The following is a 17,792-nucleotide window of genomic DNA, read 5'->3' as shown; positions in this document are numbered from 1 at the left end:
GCATTCTCTAATCACCCCCACCTAGAAGCTCAGGGTTAACTCTGTATTGTATTGATTTGCTTTCCCAATACACATTTTTTTACCACTCTTTTCTTCTTTCAACCAGACAGGTTCCCACCAGTGCACAAGAGGTTTCCAAACATCAAACCTGCGTTGTATGTTGCCTTTGTTCTTTCTTTCAATGGATCTTTTCAACAGATAGTGTTAATTTCGTATCGAAGTCCACAAGGCTTCAGTGGTGATGTTTACTTTTGCAAGGAAATATTTGGCCATCGTCTGAGTGAAAACCAACAGCTGCGAAGAAAATTTCAAGCAAACTTTGGAGAAAAGTGAGTCAAGCGTAGAGTTAGGAATCAAACGACACTTAATAAAAAGTATAATGTACTATGTGTTATTTTCACGGCACCAGTTGTGCAGTTAAATCAAGAAACTATTAAGGAACCTTAAGTACTTCAATTCGATATTTAGAGAGCAAAGAACAATGGCGGAAGTTCAGTTTTCAAATGGGGGGCAATGTCTACAAAAGCAAGCAAATTTGCCGGCAAATGGCATAATTTTGCCGAAAAACCCGACAATTTGGCAAAACCTGGGGAAGGGTGCCCCCACACTCCGCAATTTCCGCCACTGGCAAAGAATATGGCCCTATTCGCACTGCATCTAGAAACCTGACAATGCTAATCCCTTATTGTTCTATCTTCAAAGGCGGCAAGGGTTTTTTAGGAAGTAGTTTAATTGGTAGAGTGCGAACAGCAAAATCTGAAATCTGACAAATTGTAACGTTTCGACTAGTTGGTCAAAGGTTCCGTCGTAGAGCTCTGGAGCACCACAATCTCGTGAAAATCTATGATAACCAGCGGGTGACTCGACGGACATGCCAGAATTATGTTAACACCAATAAAAAAGCCCAGGGTGCTATTTGAAATCATGTCACAATTTAAAAAGGTACGATTTCTTAATGGCAACCTGATAACGTGTTAGATAACAATACAACATCTCAGAAAACTGCCTAATGCGAACAGAAGTCTGACAAACTTTGTCAATCTTGAAAAAGTTTTTTTAATTGGCGTGAGAATATCAGGTTTGACAAACATTATCATATTTGCAATGCGAATAGGGCCTAGGGTACTTCAAGCGCTAGGCCACCAGTTAGGTTCCTTATATAATGAATAAGCGTGGATGTCAATTATCATCATCAAGTGCAAATACATGACAGTTTGTTTTTATCGTTATCTTCTGAAATTATTGTCTAGCGATTGTAGAGCATCGATGGTGAACATTGAAAACAGTGGCGTAACACACGTCGTGCACCTTTAGGCACTATACTAAGGGCCCCCAAGCAGTGATGTGCCTAGACAAAGTTGTTTGGGGGCGATCAGAAAAAAAGTGACCATCCATGAGTATCTTTTTGCGAAATAATTTTTGCGACCACACCCTTCTGATAACTTCACGCAGAAAAAAGTGACCATCCATGAGTATCTTTTTGCGAAATAATTTTTGCGACCACACCCTTCTGATAACTTCACGCAGAAAAAAGTGACCATCCATGAGTATCTTTTTGCGAAATATTTTTTGCGACCACACCCTTCTGATAACTTCACGCACCTCAGAAAACTTCTCGCAGCCGTTTCTTGCAGTTATTTCTTATAGTCGTTAGCTTGCTCCTTATAGCAATATATTTGCAATACACTCTTTTTCGTACGAACCAGTAAATTCGAGTTCAGGCTGACTGTTTTTCGAAAATCTGAGGCTGGATTGTTCTTAATTTGTTTTCAAGTTAATAGTCTGTAAGCAAGCAGTGTAATTGCTAGCATTTTCACTCTAGGGAGGTATTTAGGCCTCATTTGCCAACAAAGTGAGTGAGACAACCTTTATTTGCCGAAAAGTTTGAATAATCACCAAAAAAGCACCCACACGTGACTAAAAGTCCTCGTTTTTTAGATAAAACGTTGTTCAAAATTGCATTTTACAGTAACTCAGCCTAAGCTTGTTCTTAATTTTTTTTTAACTTTGACAAATTGGAGGCTCGTGTTTTTATAAAATTGTTCTTATAGAAAATGAGTGTATTACGAAAAAGAAAGTTGACCATGATAAATAAAATGAATGAATTACTGGTTGAAATTTGGTCAAACTTCCTAATTAATGCTAAGGTTCCCGCTGCATGACCAACTTTCTTAAAGTTTGCAGATATTTTTGGGGGGGGGGAGGGGAGGGGGGGCATGATGTTCCGAGATGTTTCTCAAAAAACGGGTTTTTTACGGAAGCATATGTTTTTTTAAAGCATTCACAGCATCACTGAATTAGGCGAAAAACTGGATATGCTGTCAAACTGAGCAACCATATAATAATGGTTCAATATATAGCAAGTCGATTATGTTTCTTTCTAAAAGACATCTATATCGTTATTAAATTTTGTATTTAATTTACGAAAATATAACAAATATAGAAAATGTAATTGATTTCCTCCATGAAGCAGTTTGAAAATATTAATTTTTCTGAACATGTTTTCCAATGCAAGTCCAGCCTCCATTTGTATACGCTGAACAGAATTCCAGGAAAGCTTAGATGAAAATCAAAGAAAATATCTCAGGCAGCAGAATTTCTCTTCATATGTTGTTATATGTTATTTATTTTGGCTTTACAGGAAAACACCATAAAGTGAGTACTTAGGCCTGATTAAAATTTTAATATGCCCTTGCATGAATATTTGAAATCTTGAGGAATCTTGAAAAGCCTGAAACATCTGGGCCTGAGCTCAAAATTGAGAAACCTGTACAAAGTTGTCTCTAGTGCGCCTTTCTCAGACTAATTTTTATAATTTTTGTCTATGGGAGGTGTTGACCGTCTCCTGCAGGGAGCGAGAACTGATTTCAGATAACCAATGCTGTGGGTGCAGCGATAAACGTATTTTTGTGCAGTGATAAAAAGCTGAAATTTTTATTGTAACAGTCAAAAATAGAAAATGAAGCAAATAATATTTATTAAAATCCGATGATGATCTCTTTGCTAGATAGTGTACTCAACAAAAAATTTTTGGCTTGAAAAAAGGGTTTGTGTTGTTTACTTTCAGCATCCTTTGAATCTATGACTTGAGAATCATTCAAAACCTTCGTTTACCATTATAACTGCCTTTTATAAACTACTATACAACCATTTATGCAAAGCTTTAAGTTTGATTTTTTCCAAAGTTTGATATTAGATAGAAACAGATTTACACATTTCTCAGATACAAACTTTATGACCTTGTGGCGGCCGCCCCAAAGCTGTTTTTAGATTTCTGCTTTTACCAGAAAGTTTTCTAATAAGGGTAACTTTATTGTAACCCACAATTTCTATGCATAAGTTTTGTCCACAAAATTCATGATGTGCATCAATCAGCAATTCGCATAATTTATATTTTAAGTATGTACTAAGAAAATAATTAATTGTGGCCTGATTCAGTCACGGGGGTGGGTGGAGGAGGGGGTGGGGATACTCCCATTAAGGCATAACAGGGGGCCCAGTCGATTTGAGGGTCTAATCAAATGGCTACCAACTGGCCCAGATTTTTTATAATAACATGACGGCTTAGTTTAGCTTTGGATTTGTTATAGTTAATGAACAAGAATTTATCTCTATCGAATCAACAACAGTCAATGGTGAAGAAATTTGCCAAAGAAGGACCAAGTGAGCAAAAGGAAATTGATGCTACCATGGACATAATTTCGGGCCTTATGCCACCACTTGAGGGTTATTGTCAAAAAGACAACCATTTGAGAGTAATTCTTCGACAGTTTAATTTTGGCGACTGGACCCCTTTGTTAGGCCATAATGGGAGTACCCACTCGCTGGGATTCAGCCCCCACTCCTCTGTATACATGACTTTTTTAGCCACTCATAAAGAAAGTAAAGGTCAGGAAAGCATGAATAAACTTCAAACTTGTTAATTGATTTTCTCCATAAAAGTTATTTATTGTAACTAAAAACTGCAAGATAATTTTTGGTTTCTCACAAGTTTGATCAAAAACATGAAAATATTTTTCTATTTGTTCCAATGTCCAGTTTGAAAGAAGGAAAATGAAAGGATGATGATGATCGATGTTGCGGGGGAGCGTAGCCTCGATTCTGATAATTTGGCGCCATTTGTGTTCGTCGCATGTTTGTTTCAGGACAGTAAAAGTTTTCACGAGAATCTCCTTGGTAAAGATGAGTTTTCGTAAGTCATAAATATTGCCAAATATTTTTACTTATGATAATTTTAATAATGTTTTAATTTGATTTGTTAAGTTGCTGCATTTTTAATTGCTAGAGAGCTGATTTTAAAGGGTGTGTAAGTAAATGATATATCCCGAAAATGCGTTAATTTTTCCTATCCAGTTGTAAAAATTTTTTAGCGAAAAGCTTTCATTTTTTATTGTCGACCTCCATTTAATTCCAATTGCATATAAAAAGGATAGAAAGCAGCAGATGAAGTTTTAGTAATGTAGCGACGCACATTACGAGTATGACTCTCGTAAGAAATATTAAATGTCCGCCACGATCAAAATCAATTTACTAGCAACCTGCTTCACTACTCTCAAGTTAAGGCTGCTCTTATGGCAGAAACTTCATAGATAATTTTATCTTAACATTACTTAACATTATTACATGATTTAGGCAGTGTGTGCTGGAAAATGGATGAAGTTGAGCACCCAGTTCAGTTCAGTTTCATATTTTAAATTCTCCACATACAATTTATCATAACAAAACTAATTAATACAAACAATTTACTAAACTACAATAATAACAATAATGCACCTAAAATTAATACAACATACAAATACCAAAAAAAGAACAAGATAAATTGCATGGGGGGAATTACTTAAAGGAGGAGCTCTCTCAGTAGTTAAACTAATCGAGGAGAGAGCACCCCCCCTATTTTGTTCCCGTGTGCATCCTGGCAGGTTCACAGCAAGTAATGGGCTCAACGTTTTTGTAAATGATTTTTCTGAAGACAGGGAACAAAAAATTATGCTGTTTATGGACCACCCTTCCATGTAATCTTGCCTTAACAAATTTAAAAGGGAAGGTTGCCAAGTCCTGTTGTAGAGTTGTCTTGAAACTTTTTTATGGGAGTTGAACCAGTATATTCTGTTTTTAAAAGTTATAATGGATTTATTTTTAAACACCTCACTTTTACAACACAGCTGTTTAACTAATATTAGCAAACAAATAAATTTTCATCTTGCTTTTAAAGTTTATCTCCTATTCCTCTTTGTTTTTCAGCAAATATGTTTGGCGGAGGCTATATGGTATGATAGTTATAGATATACAATAACCATATTTTTGATAATTGTCTTGTTTTGCATCATCAATCAACTTGGTTTTTAAGAGTCTTTTTGTAGACTAATTCAATTGATAACAGTTTGACAACTTGTATATAGCTAAGTTTTTGAGGTAGTCAATGTAGAAGGTTGAAAAAACTTCATGTTTGGATATTTAAAGACCTTGATTCCAAGGAGTGAGGTACTCCAATGTTTTGCTATAGGGTGAAATGTGCATGGGAAAGAGTCTCTTCAACCAGAAAGAACCACACCATTCACTCTGATTAAGGCAGAGCAACATTATTCACTCTGATTAAAGACAGTGTGTCATGACATTCATTGGTTTATAGAAACAATGAACAAAATTTCTATTTCAGTGCATTTTCATTTCGTAACAAAGGACACCTCTTACTTGCTATTGATCAGTTGTGCCAATTTGACATGCTTCTCTAATTTTGAGGACCCGTGAATTCAATGAACAATAGCCAATGAACAGCGCAACACGATGCCTTTACATAAACAGATGCAAAAACCATGCAACTGCAAATAAAGAAAACTTGAATTTGCAGCCAAATTGTCTAAAAAATAAAATGAAACCTCAGCATTTGGATCATTTATTATCATGCTGGAGAAAGAATTATGCAAAATTCAATCAACCACATTCTGGAAAAGGTCTTCCAGTCAAATCAGCTGTCCATCCTTTCAGTGTCAGTAAATGAGTTGCCAGGGTTTTCATCCTAGAATCAATTTGGGTGCATAAACCGCAGATCTTTTTAAGTTTTCATCTGCCATGGCCCTGACCAATGTTAACAAACATAACCTTGTTTACTTGCTTGATTTTTAGTGTAATATGCATATAATTTGCAATTCATTCTAGGACATGGGTGGTGGTGGTGGTGGTGGTGGGGGATTTATGACTGATGATTCTCCATCAAAACTAGATTCATCACAAACAAAAAAGGTAAGTATCATTGCAGCTTCCCTTTAGATAAAAGTATGATTTCATCAGACAAGAACATGATTATCTTATCTCAAATAATCAAATAGGCACACAGAATGATTTGATGAAATTTTAATGATAGCTTTTGTACCTTTTTATTTTTTTGCCACTTTCTATGATGTAATTCTATTCTTAATTTGGATTTCTGAAGTTAGAATAAAAGAAATACAAATCCGTCAAATATTAGTGAATTTGAAATTGATAGAAGATTTCAGTTTTTGTTATTTAGATTTAAGTTGTTGTGATCTGTATACAAAATTAACTTAGTATGTACTTTGTTACTATTTTGTTTTACTTTAAACTATGTTGTTTAAAGATACTATTTGGTGTTTAGTCCTGTTCTATACACCAAACAGCATGTACAGCTCTGCCTGTACTGCATCAAGCACTTTATGACAGACTGGTAAACAGTAATTTTCAAAATTGCTCAAAATATGTTTATTGTAAAACTCTCATTCTGTTTTTCAGTCAATGAAATCAATGAGAGAAACACTTTGGCCAGTTACAAATGCCATGCTACACAAGGCTCAATATGACAACATATCTGAAATGTTCAAATTTGATGACATTGAGTTGCATCAGGTATGGACTGGTTGAATTGAACTTAAATCCCTCATACAACACTGCCTCCTGAACAAGTACATAGTGTTGAACAATTATCACTTGTGTGCATTCTAATGATTAACCTAAACCTTTAAAAATTATAGACCTTCCTCTGTCTTTGACCAATTTTTTTTTCACAGAAATCGAAAAATGGAACAGAGTTCTTTTCCATTCAGTGCTGGATCAAATGAGGCTACATCCGTTCCTGAAATGTTTAGGCTACAATAAAGAAGCATCTTGCATTATAACACTATCTTAGATGCATCTTTTTTTCTTATTTAGGTCACAATAGTTGGTGTTATCAGAGAAGTCCAGGAATCCTCAACAAATATCTTATACAAAGTTGATGATATGACGGCAGACAGCATAATTGTGCGCAAATGGATTGAGCCAGATGTAATATCTTAATACACCTACTCTTACTTATCTGCCTATAATTATAAAGAAAATATTACTTTGATCTATCTATAAATATATATTATTTTACAATACAATTATTTCTATTTTTCTTTAATATATGTTTTAACTTAATGACTTCTTAATGGCATTGGGATTCCACAGAAAATTGTCACTAGAAAAAACAATTTCTGTGTATAAAGATAATAATCAATAATGTTTGATTCTGTTTTTTCAAATGTTTAGGAAAACCCAGCAGAAGCAATAAGGAGGTCACAATACAGGTGAAAATTCCTCATTTGCATTTTATTCACTGTTTGCATCATCAAAATTGGGTGCTTATTTTCGCTTTATTTTCTTATACACCTTTTAAAAGCAATATAGTTTCATACCTATACCATTTCTGTGCATGAAATTTCATATTGTTGAGGAAAGATTGAAATCCTTTCCCAATCCTTTCCTCTAAAATCCATTACTCTTGGTAAATCAGAGCAAGAATTGTTTTGTCTGCTTTTGTGCTTAAAAACCACCATAATCTTGTTCTTTTACAGAACTGATTAAAGTTGAGCTGTGATGTGGACAAAAAATTTTGAATTGCCAGTTAATTGCTTGATATTTTGATTGTAGAGTGGTTAAAAGTTCACTAGAGCTTTTTCAAAGTGCCCTGAGCTACACATTTGCTATATGTTATAAGTAAATATATTTGTAAATTTGTCTGAAGTTTTAATGGAAAAAACTCATGTCACTGAATCACTGAAGGAAAGTTGAAAGGCGGTCCTGCACCAGTAGTTGTACAAGGGAGGCTCCGTGGCTAGAGACACTGGGTTTGGTCCAAGGGTTGGTGGTTCCAATTGCTAGCGGGAACAAACTCTCACCTAAAGTGAGGAGAGTCGCCAGCGCTCTGTAGGTAGGAATCGTGAGGAAGGACCAGGAAACTGCTTCATAAGCACAGCTTCTCAATGCTGAACAACCTCCTCTGGACGCTAGGTAGCAGATACAAATAAAATACAAAACTAGATATACAAACAGCGTTAGAAATGTTTTGGCACACATCATTTCACACATATCAATTGAGCATTTGCATTCATCCTACCCCAACATATGATGTAATTTTGCATCATTAGCCAATCAGTCGTCAGTAACGACTCAGTCAGGTAGTTGATTGGTACATGTTTTTATTAGGTCTGAAACTCAGATTTACTATGCAACAAATTTTGTTACCTCTGCTATGATATAGATTTTGGTTTATAACAATGATTAAATGCCTAATAACTATCCAAGTTAAAATGTCACTAACAAATTGTTTATCTATTGTAGAGAAAATTCATATGTCAGAGTATATGGACACATGAAATCACTTCAAGACAAAAAATGCCTTGTTGCTTTTAAAATTGCACCAGTTAAAGATTTCAATGAAATAACTTACCACATGCTTGATGTTATTCATTCATTTCTTTACAAAACAAAGGTGGGATATTCTTTTCTATGGATTCTATTTTGTAAAAAACGATAAAATAAGACTCCTCTACTCAAAATGAAATGGTAAAAGCTTATATTTCAGTAATTAAAGTAGACATGCTCTTTAAAGCTATGTCTTAAAACAACCTTACACTTGTTTTATTGGCAGAACTTGTACTCATGACCTTTTCACCATCCTTGCTTAGTGATTTCTAGCTCGTTATGAAGTTTGGTTTTGTTGCTTTAAATGACAGGACAAATATGCCTAAAATGAGGTGATTCTGGAAGTGTGTGATTGATTATACGAGGGTCTTTTTCCATATAGGGGTTCTTCATAGGGGGCTCCCTTAACTTCACTTCCAGCATGCCAATTAAACAGATACCTGTTTGCTTCTTGGAAACTGACTCAAAAACATAAGCAATTAGTATTCATCAAAGTACTGTATATCACGTAATGTTTTTATTCCCAGCAATAAAAATGTTTTTATTCCCTGTGAGTTCTTTTTCCCAGCAATGACACTTTTTTACCTGTTTGTTGTTTTCCATTTTTATACAGGTTGTGGATAAAGGTGATGTTAATATGAGTGGGGTCTTTAACACTGGTACTGAGACAGCTGGACTGGATGGCAAAAAAGTATTTTCTGCACCAAACACACATGGAATGTCTGTGATCGAGAGGCAGATACTTGATATGGTCTATGTTTGTCGTGATGAGCAAGGAGTCTCCATTGATGCCATGAAACAACAGCTACGAGGCATAAGTAATGCCCAACTCAAGTATGTTGATTTTTTTGTATTACCATATAACAGATCGTATGAAGCATTACGACAAGCTTCTTACATTATATTTAAGAGCCCCAATTTGATAACTAAAATTTAGGCTTTATAAGTCTAGTCATGGTTATTTTGTGAATAGAACAGTTTTGAAAATTTAGAGAGTATTTGGTTTATCTTGCAATGCCAACGTTATTTTACTACTCCTGAAAGTCAAAATTTTTGTAGTGAAAAGTTCTATGTTAAATCAAACATAAAATGACTTAAATGAAACTCAATGCTGTTGCAACTTAACATTGCATGTTGGCAGTTTCTATATTTTAATATTTGAGCAATCCGTGGACAAGAACAATTACCATAACTGGCAATAAATAAATAGCCCGATTAGCTCCTCATTCTTCTCCTTAATTTCTCTAGCCATTGCATGTAATACCTAAGTGCAGGCTTATGTGCAGTATTATAAGACAGAAAGACAAATTTAGATTTTAGTGACCTGGCATTACTGTTAAGCTGTTTTCTGTAACATTTTCATTTTAGTTTGTTATCTTTATAAAAAACCATCAGTCACAAATTGTTTTGAATTCATTGTATCATATTCTACTATAAGTTGCTTGAACAAAACTACATAGTTACTTAATATAATATTGATAACATTATAATAACATCTGCTAATCATGTCTGTAACAATTTAATATTTCAACCTTTTCTAGGGAAACACTCGACTTCTTGAGTAATGAAGGTCACATCTACTCAACAATTGATGAAGAACATTTCTTATCAACTTCTGCTGGGATGTGAGACATTTTTATAAACCATGGACACATAAAATGCCCCAACATAAGAAGATCTACACTGCAAGTCTTTCTAATAATGTTGCGCCTTGGTGTATGTTGCCATGTTGGGCCTTAAAGCTAAACCCTTTGATAGTAGCATAATTAACTTAAGAATAAGGGCTTTTAAAATCCTGAGAGGGGTAATCATTACAATTACTTTAATCTTTTCCAGAACTGCTGTTCCCAGACTCTTGACTGATGCCCATAAATATTTTGCAGATTAATTTTATGTCAAAATTACGTTGCAGTTATTCCCTTCCCAGTATGGTGAGACAGCCTTTTTCCTAATCACCAAATACGTATCATCAGATCAGACCATTGTTGAAATTGTTTAGTTGTTCTCAATTTAGATTAAATTAAGTGTCAGTAAGAACATATGTACCTAAATATTTGTGTCATATACAGTGATTTTGTGCTTTGAAATAACTTGGTTGTGATACTCCTCCTTGACTCTTAGACTTTCTCATATTGCATTGTTTCAGGGTGTAGTTTTTGGAGAATGGTTTATTAGGAAAAAATAAATTAAGTAAAGAGAAGAAACAAAATGAACATAGTTACAAGAGTATATTATAATTTCTTACTTGGTCTTAAAGACATAAATACCAAAATTAAGACATCAAAAGAAGAAATTAAGATGTATTTTTTAAAATTTGTTAATAATCTTATTTAATAGTAACCACTCTGAGAATTATCTCTAGTTTATCAAAAAACTTTAGATCCTACTTGTTAGACAATGAAACACAAAATTTCCTTCATGACAAATGGAATTCATTTTGCCAAGAATTCTAGTACAAATAATATTTCAGCATTCAATGCTTAATTAATTATAAACCATAACTAAACACATTGAATATGTTTACCTTATAATAAAACACTCCTATTTCTGGTTGTCCCATAAATCCTTGAATTAGCCCCCTGAGAGCTTATTAATTTATGAAGCTTAAAGGTGGGGACTAATTTGAGGGGGGCCTATCTGGGGGAAGGGGTGGGACCTTATAAAAATCATTTCCAAGTTGCCATACAAATACCTCTTTTTGTAGCCTGAAAATATGATTTAAAGTATCATTCAAAGCATAAAAATATATTTGGTCCAAAATATGGATATCTTGATTGTATTTGGCAGTCTTTTCACCAAAGTCTTTTTTGTTTTAATTTTTTTATTCTGTGCTGAATAGGGGTTTTATTAATCACTGATTTAGATGATATAGTTTTTGTTGTATCTAGATAACACTCTTGTGGGGGCTTTTAAAAAGGCTGAGTTAGGGTTGTAGTGCTAGGGAGGCTCAGGGGGCAAGATTTCTTGCTAATGCCTAAGTTAGCTGATGTGTTATTGTTTTTAGCAACATTGGTGCAAAAACCCCTTCTGTTATTTTGATCGCACTACACTACAGAGGTGATGATTTATTCAATTTGGGGGCTTATTAAGATTTTAATTTACAGGTTTGATTTTTATTTGAGGGGGTTCATACAAAGGGGGCAGACTTTGAGATTCTGGGTATGACAAGTAATATGCTTGTAAACTCAAATTACACTCATGATGAAAATTGACAAAGACCACAGGTTGTTGTTGTTTGAATCAGACAAGGTCTGCCTCTACTTCTGTTCCAGAAGCTTACTTGATTCTTACCCTGCCTCTTCTACTGTTTTTGTTGCATTGAAGTCAAACATTGTTTTCCCCAAACATTCTATACTGCATATCATCAAAGGCATCATCACAGCACTTGCTTGTGCATTCTGCATAGTCTCTGTAGAGTGTTACTGATACTAGTACAAAAATGACCAGACATGGAGCAAAGAGAATCCAAAAAAACCCAACAAGAAAAACAGTTATACCTGTCAGGGCAACCAGGGCGGCTACTTCAAAAACTCCTACGCATATCTGCCAAGCAGCCATTCCTGTGAGTGTTCCAACTACAGTTGGCTTCAAAGTGCTGGCATTAGCAATTGATTTTTGATCTACAAACACATCATCTTGTACTGAGGAACTGGCAATGGAGGTCCTGTGCTCTCGGAATGAATAGAACTCATCTCCATCCGGAAGCTGACTCCTGTTGCTCCCATATTGTGGGGCACTTTGCTCAATTCTTCTCGTTTTAATAACAGGTTTTCGAAACCAAATTAACTGGAGAAGTAAACATACTTGATTCAAAATTCTCATTATTATTGAAAGAATTTTACCAATAAAACCAGGCAATTTTATAAGTGTAAACAAATTAGCAAATGGCTACAAGCCCAAAACCATTATTTGGCCCATTTTCACTATTGTAGATATTTCAGTTTTAATTTTTTTGCAAAAAGATACAAATTGAGTTATTTTATTTTTGTCTAGCTATTATCTACAAGCAGAGATATGTAATTTCTATCACAATCACAAGGCTTTTGACAAAGAAAATCTCACTCTAAAGCAAATTATGTTTGCAAATAAGTAATGCACACATACATGACAAAATTTTATACCAAATGTTTATACATAATCTTAACCTTTTATTGATTTTTTCCCAATTTTTTCTTTTTCATACAGTGTCAGGCCTTGACCGGAAAGGCGCTCGATAGAGCCTGAACGCCTAAATTGCACCTAAATATAGCCATGGAGAGCGATTTAGTGAGACCTGAAAATCTGTAACAATATTGCACTGAAGCAAAATATCGTTTGAAAACAATGTTAATAAAGCATCAACAATCTTCTCAAATGACCAAAATAATTTGGTTTATAATATTTTTACAAAAGTTTATACCACTAATCTTTTGATGACTAGATTTTATATCCAGTTCCTCATAAGGCCACATCTACAGGAATACCTTTTTGAGTAGAAAAAGTTACTTGCCATGCATTGTAAATACAATTGTATGAAAACAGTTGTATGATATTTCAAAATGCATCATTTCCATTTGGACCATATCGTTTGGCTTGTTTTCATTAAGAAGAAATTGAAAATTTTTGCAAACAGCAATTTTACACAGGAGTGTGAAATAGAGCACCTTGAGTTTCTTAGGAGCTCGTTTTATGGAGCTCCTTCATTTTGCTTTATGCAAGGCCTGATACATGTCTTACATTTGTATATTTTAACATCAGCTGCTTCAAAAGTTGTATTGGAAATTAAAAATTTAACACGATTAAAAATTTAAAAGCTACCTAACAGTAAATTAACTTAAGCAAAATCATACCTTGAAAAAATTGGAAATAACATAAGTCTGTAAAGTTTTAAAACTTCATATTGATTCTAAATGCTGTGCAAGCTCCTTCAACATTCTTTTTGGATCAACCTTTTAGGTACTTTCAATGTAATAGGGTGAAAAGATGATATCATAAAAATCTAAATTTTAGAATTACTTTAATTTTGATCACTTTAGCAGAAGAATGCAGTGTAATATTTCTGAATGTGCAAAATCAGTGAAACTGCTACATATTTTCTGAGATATGGCCAGTGAAAGATTTCACGCTTGCCAAAATATTGTAATTTTTGCTTTGCTCATAGCTTTTAGAACTAAGTTTAAATTGATGGGAAGTAAACTTGTACACATGTGACCATATCTCAGGAGATTTGTAACAGGTCTAGCTAATTTATCACAGCTAGAAGGATTGAATGGTGTCCTTTCAGGTTCTACGTTCAAAATCCAAAAATTCTACATATACTTTGGTGCTTGTAATGTTAAAACCTTGCCACTCTGTAGGCAGCATTATGACTAGAAAGCTTACATAGCAAATTAATACCTATTGGGATAATGTTTGTCATGATTTAATCATGCTTCAAGAGTTAGTGTGCCCAGGCCTGGCGTTTGAAATCTAAAACTTCTATAAAAAGATTTTTGTAACATGGTAAGCAGCAATTTATCATTTAGCAACAAACCTGCAAACAGTTGATGTGACCAATGAATGCTCCAATGAAAACCATGCTTTTAAATTTGGTGGATGTCTCAAAAATATACACAGGCACAAACTGAAATGACCAACCTACAGCTGTCAAAACTACTGATATGTTTGACTGCCCAAGTGTGCTTCTTTCAAATATATTACGAATTACCTGAAAAACAAATTTAATTTGTTTATATATGTTTTGGGAATTTAACCTCAAACACCCATTTTCAAATTTAATCTACTTAGAGTACATAACCGGATTGTTCTAAGTTGCTACTCGAAGTTTCATGCTTAATGTCAGGCAACTTTGGTGTAATGAGCAGGATGATTCTTAGTTGTTACTTGGATCATCAGGCAAATGATTGTGTGAAACTCAGACTAGCAACTTAGAACTGTCTTGTTCTTTACAACAAATAGCATGTACAGCTCATCTTATATGGCATTGAGCACTTTATGACAGACCAGTAAACAGTAATTTTCATTCTTAATTTTATATGTTGATAAATATTGAAAACATAAAACTCATAAACTCACATATTTCTATAAATATTATGCAAATATTTTTTGATAACGTCTAAATATACTGGAGAAATGTGACTAGTTAAATGAACTCTTGTAGTGCCTCATTACTCATCACAGGCCATACAGAGGGAAAAAATATTCTTATTTGTTTATTTTTCTTATTCTGTTGTAGACAATTTTAATTTACTGCTTCTTCTTTACAAGGCAGTCAGCTTCATTGGAAGCATTTGCCTTGCTGAAGGACATCAGAACAATAGGGGCATTGGGGACACATTTCACCCCAAACATTTGAAGAATAGCTCTTTTTTCTTTACAGAGTCGTCCTAAGAACTTTATATCCCCTTTTCTGAAGTAATAATAGACCCTTTCCCACCTCCATATAGCTAAAATCTTGGCAAAATGACATCATTTTGTCATACAGGGGATTTCATGTCAATTTGAGGCTTGCTTCCACAGGCTTGACCATATCTTTTAACAGGGGAGGAGTTAAAAGCTCTCCTAGTAATTTCCAGGTGAGATTTTTGAAGATAACAAAAAGGAAAAATTGATAACAAGGAGAGCAATTATCTTTTTAGACCAGTTTAAGAGAGCAAAATGTGGCTCTATTCCAGCATTTGAGCAGACCCTGGAGGGAAGCAAGAGCTATGCCTCTCCTCAATGTTAAGGCCTGCTTTCACCAAAAAACATAAAAAGGGTAATTTTCCATTTTCCCAAGTTCTAAAGCATCAATATAATCCAGGCTCAAATCTAAATGACTCAATATAATCCAGGTTGGAGAATATATATGATTTTGTTTACTTATACTTATACTTATACAATTTTTGCATAGGCTCATATCCCGTATCAAAATCCTACAGGGACCACACGGGTAAAAAAGGGGGCTGAGGGGCAATTTTTTAAATTCACGCCAAAGACTATGAGCTGCAATTGCCAGCTAAGGCATTTGAGCTGAGCAATGTTGTTGAGCTGGTTAAGACATCCGTGCATGTGCTAGTTATCTAGCCTGAGGTATAAAGGAGAACCCATGAGTTCTAGAGAATCATTAATGCCTGGTTAGAAAAAGTGATAATTACCTGTGGCAAAAGTCCTACGGAGAACAATATAATTGCAATCCATTCCATTTTGTTCGCTCCACGCAAATTTGGAACAGCAATTTCTATAGAAATTATAGCAAGCCACACGACTATGCTGGTGCCAAAAAGTGTAACTTTAAATCTGACATCTTCTTTGGAATATAACCAAAATTGGAAAAGCAACCCGGCTGACGTTCCGCAGTATATTATAGACGCTATCTTGAAATAAATATTCTTGGAAGAGATTTGGAAAACAAAGAAAGTATGAACTAAGTTTGCAGTGGAGAGTCCTGCAGCCCACAACGAGCTTAGTCCTTTCGTCGACTTTAGATATGAATTTTTGTGCAGCTGTGGAATAAGGGCAAAAACAAAAGCTGTTGCTGACACGTAAAAGCAGAAGGTTGATAGTCCACATATCATGACAGTTAAATCTGACTGGCAATGAAAGGATAATCCAGCCGACACATTTCCATGTGACATTTCGAGGCCTGGCTACTGTTCCTAAAAGCAAGCTTCGCTGAGAGTAGGATGCTTCTGTTGGGCAAATAAAAGCGAAGTTCAAAAATTAATAAGTTGCTTGGAAAAACAAGTCTCTTTTTGCTTGCTTCCATGTTGCATAATCACTTTTCTCCATCTGCAAACTCTGTTGATCTTGATCTCGCAAATCTAACCAAGCATCATCCACAATCGCATCAACAACTTTTGGAATCCCTTTTGTCTTGATCTCGATTTAAATCACCGTTGTAACTATGACCTCTTTTTCAAACAATTTTGATTTGATTTGATTTTGATTTAATTCAAATTCTACTACATTTTTAAAAAAGTTAGATTTTAGTTATATAAATTATAAACACATCAACTAAAGAACGCAACAGCAACAATAACATTATTTAAAAGACAAGTCTAAGCAGAATTCTTAAGGAGGAGCCTTCAAAGTAGGTTATCTAACGAGATGGACCCTTGTTTCAAATTCTTCCCAATTTTTTATTCAAAGGCATTTTATTATCATTATTACTTATTGTTATCAATAATGATAAAGTTATTATTATTATTAGTTTATTTAAAGGTTTAATAAGGCTCTCGAATACAAAGTTGTTGAATGTCATCCTGTACGGCCTTGAGCAAGCTTATATCCACGCCTCCAAACGTTTTGAATAAGAAACCAAAACTTGTAATTCTTCTTTTTCGCAATTTCTTCTAAATTGTAATTCTTTTCTATTTTATTTTGTAAAATCATTCATGTATCAAAATTATCATTTTGTAGTTGTGTTTTAGATCCATGTTAAAAGCCAGGGGGTAGTCATGATATCTTGCTTCTCCTGGTATTTTCCTCGTAGTGTTGTATAGTAATTTTGTTAGTTAGTTATTCGTCATTGTGAACTTTTAATATGGGATTAAAAAAAAGCTATACCTGTAATATACAGGTCAGGACTGTGATATTTTATGCCAAAATCTATTTATCAGTTTCAGTTTAGTTTCAGTCTCATATTTTAAAAATTCCATTACATACAATTTATCAGTTCAATACTGCACACAATACGATTTAAACACAAACCTGAAACAGAACAAATACAAAAGAAAAAAAGAAATAATAGCATACATATCACAATGTTTGAAGTAGGGTAATTTCTTAAGGAGCTACTCCCTCAGTAGCTGGGCTAATCGAAGGGAGAGCACTCCCTGTTCTAAGATTGAATAGTATGCGTTACCGCTAACATATTTTTATCTAACTTATGTAAAGACCATGGGTGGCTAGTAATCTATTTGTGTCAAATTAACTTAAATCAGGTAAAGTACTTTCAAAAAGGAAGATTTTTAGCTTTCGTTGGAAAATTTTTTGGCGAAAGAACTTTTAACATTAGTAGGTTTGTCATTCCAGCACTTCTCTCTAAAGTATCGAACAGACCGAATATCATATTTTAACGTGTTCCCTGAGTCAGGAACATTTTTTCTGGTACCTTGTCGTGTACGATGTTGATGAACTGCTTTATTGTCGAC

General features: G+C 34.3%; 2 protein-coding genes across 2 annotated transcripts; one reads left to right on the top strand and one right to left on the bottom strand.

The window, feature by feature from the left end:
• The first annotated feature begins 4,107 nt into the window (after positions 1 to 4,107).
• On the top strand, positions 4,108 to 10,740 carry LOC135688934 (replication protein A 32 kDa subunit). The gene is made up of 9 exons (XM_065206001.2): positions 4,108 to 4,192; positions 5,242 to 5,267; positions 6,157 to 6,240; positions 6,748 to 6,861; positions 7,165 to 7,278; positions 7,525 to 7,562; positions 8,596 to 8,746; positions 9,293 to 9,513; positions 10,221 to 10,740. The coding sequence occupies exons 1-9, from the start codon at positions 4,183 to 4,185 to the stop codon at positions 10,306 to 10,308; spliced, it is 846 nt and encodes a 281-aa protein (XP_065062073.1). The 5' UTR covers positions 4,108 to 4,182; the 3' UTR covers positions 10,309 to 10,740.
• A 775-nt stretch (positions 10,741 to 11,515) lies between these two features.
• LOC135689089 (uncharacterized) lies at positions 11,516 to 16,501 on the bottom strand. The gene is made up of 3 exons (XM_065206203.2): positions 15,795 to 16,501; positions 14,192 to 14,365; positions 11,516 to 12,465 (listed from the first exon to the last, which is right to left on the bottom strand). Exons 1-3 carry the CDS (start codon positions 16,272 to 16,274, stop codon positions 12,004 to 12,006), a joined length of 1,116 nt encoding a protein of 371 aa, XP_065062275.2. The 5' UTR covers positions 16,275 to 16,501; the 3' UTR covers positions 11,516 to 12,003.
• Between the last annotated feature and the right edge of the window lie 1,291 nt (positions 16,502 to 17,792).

The sequence above is a fragment of the Rhopilema esculentum genome, chromosome 9 (assembly GCF_057945365.1).
Source record: "Rhopilema esculentum isolate cy_ngs chromosome 9, ASM5794536v1, whole genome shotgun sequence".
In the NCBI taxonomy this organism is placed as follows: domain Eukaryota; kingdom Metazoa; phylum Cnidaria; class Scyphozoa; order Rhizostomeae; family Rhizostomatidae; genus Rhopilema; species Rhopilema esculentum.
The sequence above is the reverse complement of the archived record's forward strand: the minus strand, read 5'-3'. Positions and strand labels throughout refer to the sequence as shown.

Bases quoted from the DNA above. Each gene is read 5' to 3' on its own strand.
- LOC135689089 (XM_065206203.2), bottom strand. From the start codon at position 16,274: ATGTCACATGGAAATGTGTCGGCTGGATTATCCTTTCATTGCCAGTCA. The intron at 14,366-15,794 runs GTAATTATCACT...TTTGTTTTTCAG, and splicing joins CCGTAGGACTTTTGCCACAG to GTAATTCGTAATATATTTGA. The intron at 12,466-14,191 runs GTTTGTTGCTAA...TTACTTCTCCAG, and splicing joins GTCACATCAACTGTTTGCAG to TTAATTTGGTTTCGAAAACC.
- LOC135688934 (XM_065206001.2), top strand. The intron at 8,747-9,292 runs GTGGGATATTCT...ATTTTTATACAG, and splicing joins CATTTCTTTACAAAACAAAG to GTTGTGGATAAAGGTGATGT. The intron at 9,514-10,220 runs GTATGTTGATTT...AACCTTTTCTAG, and splicing joins ATAAGTAATGCCCAACTCAA to GGAAACACTCGACTTCTTGA.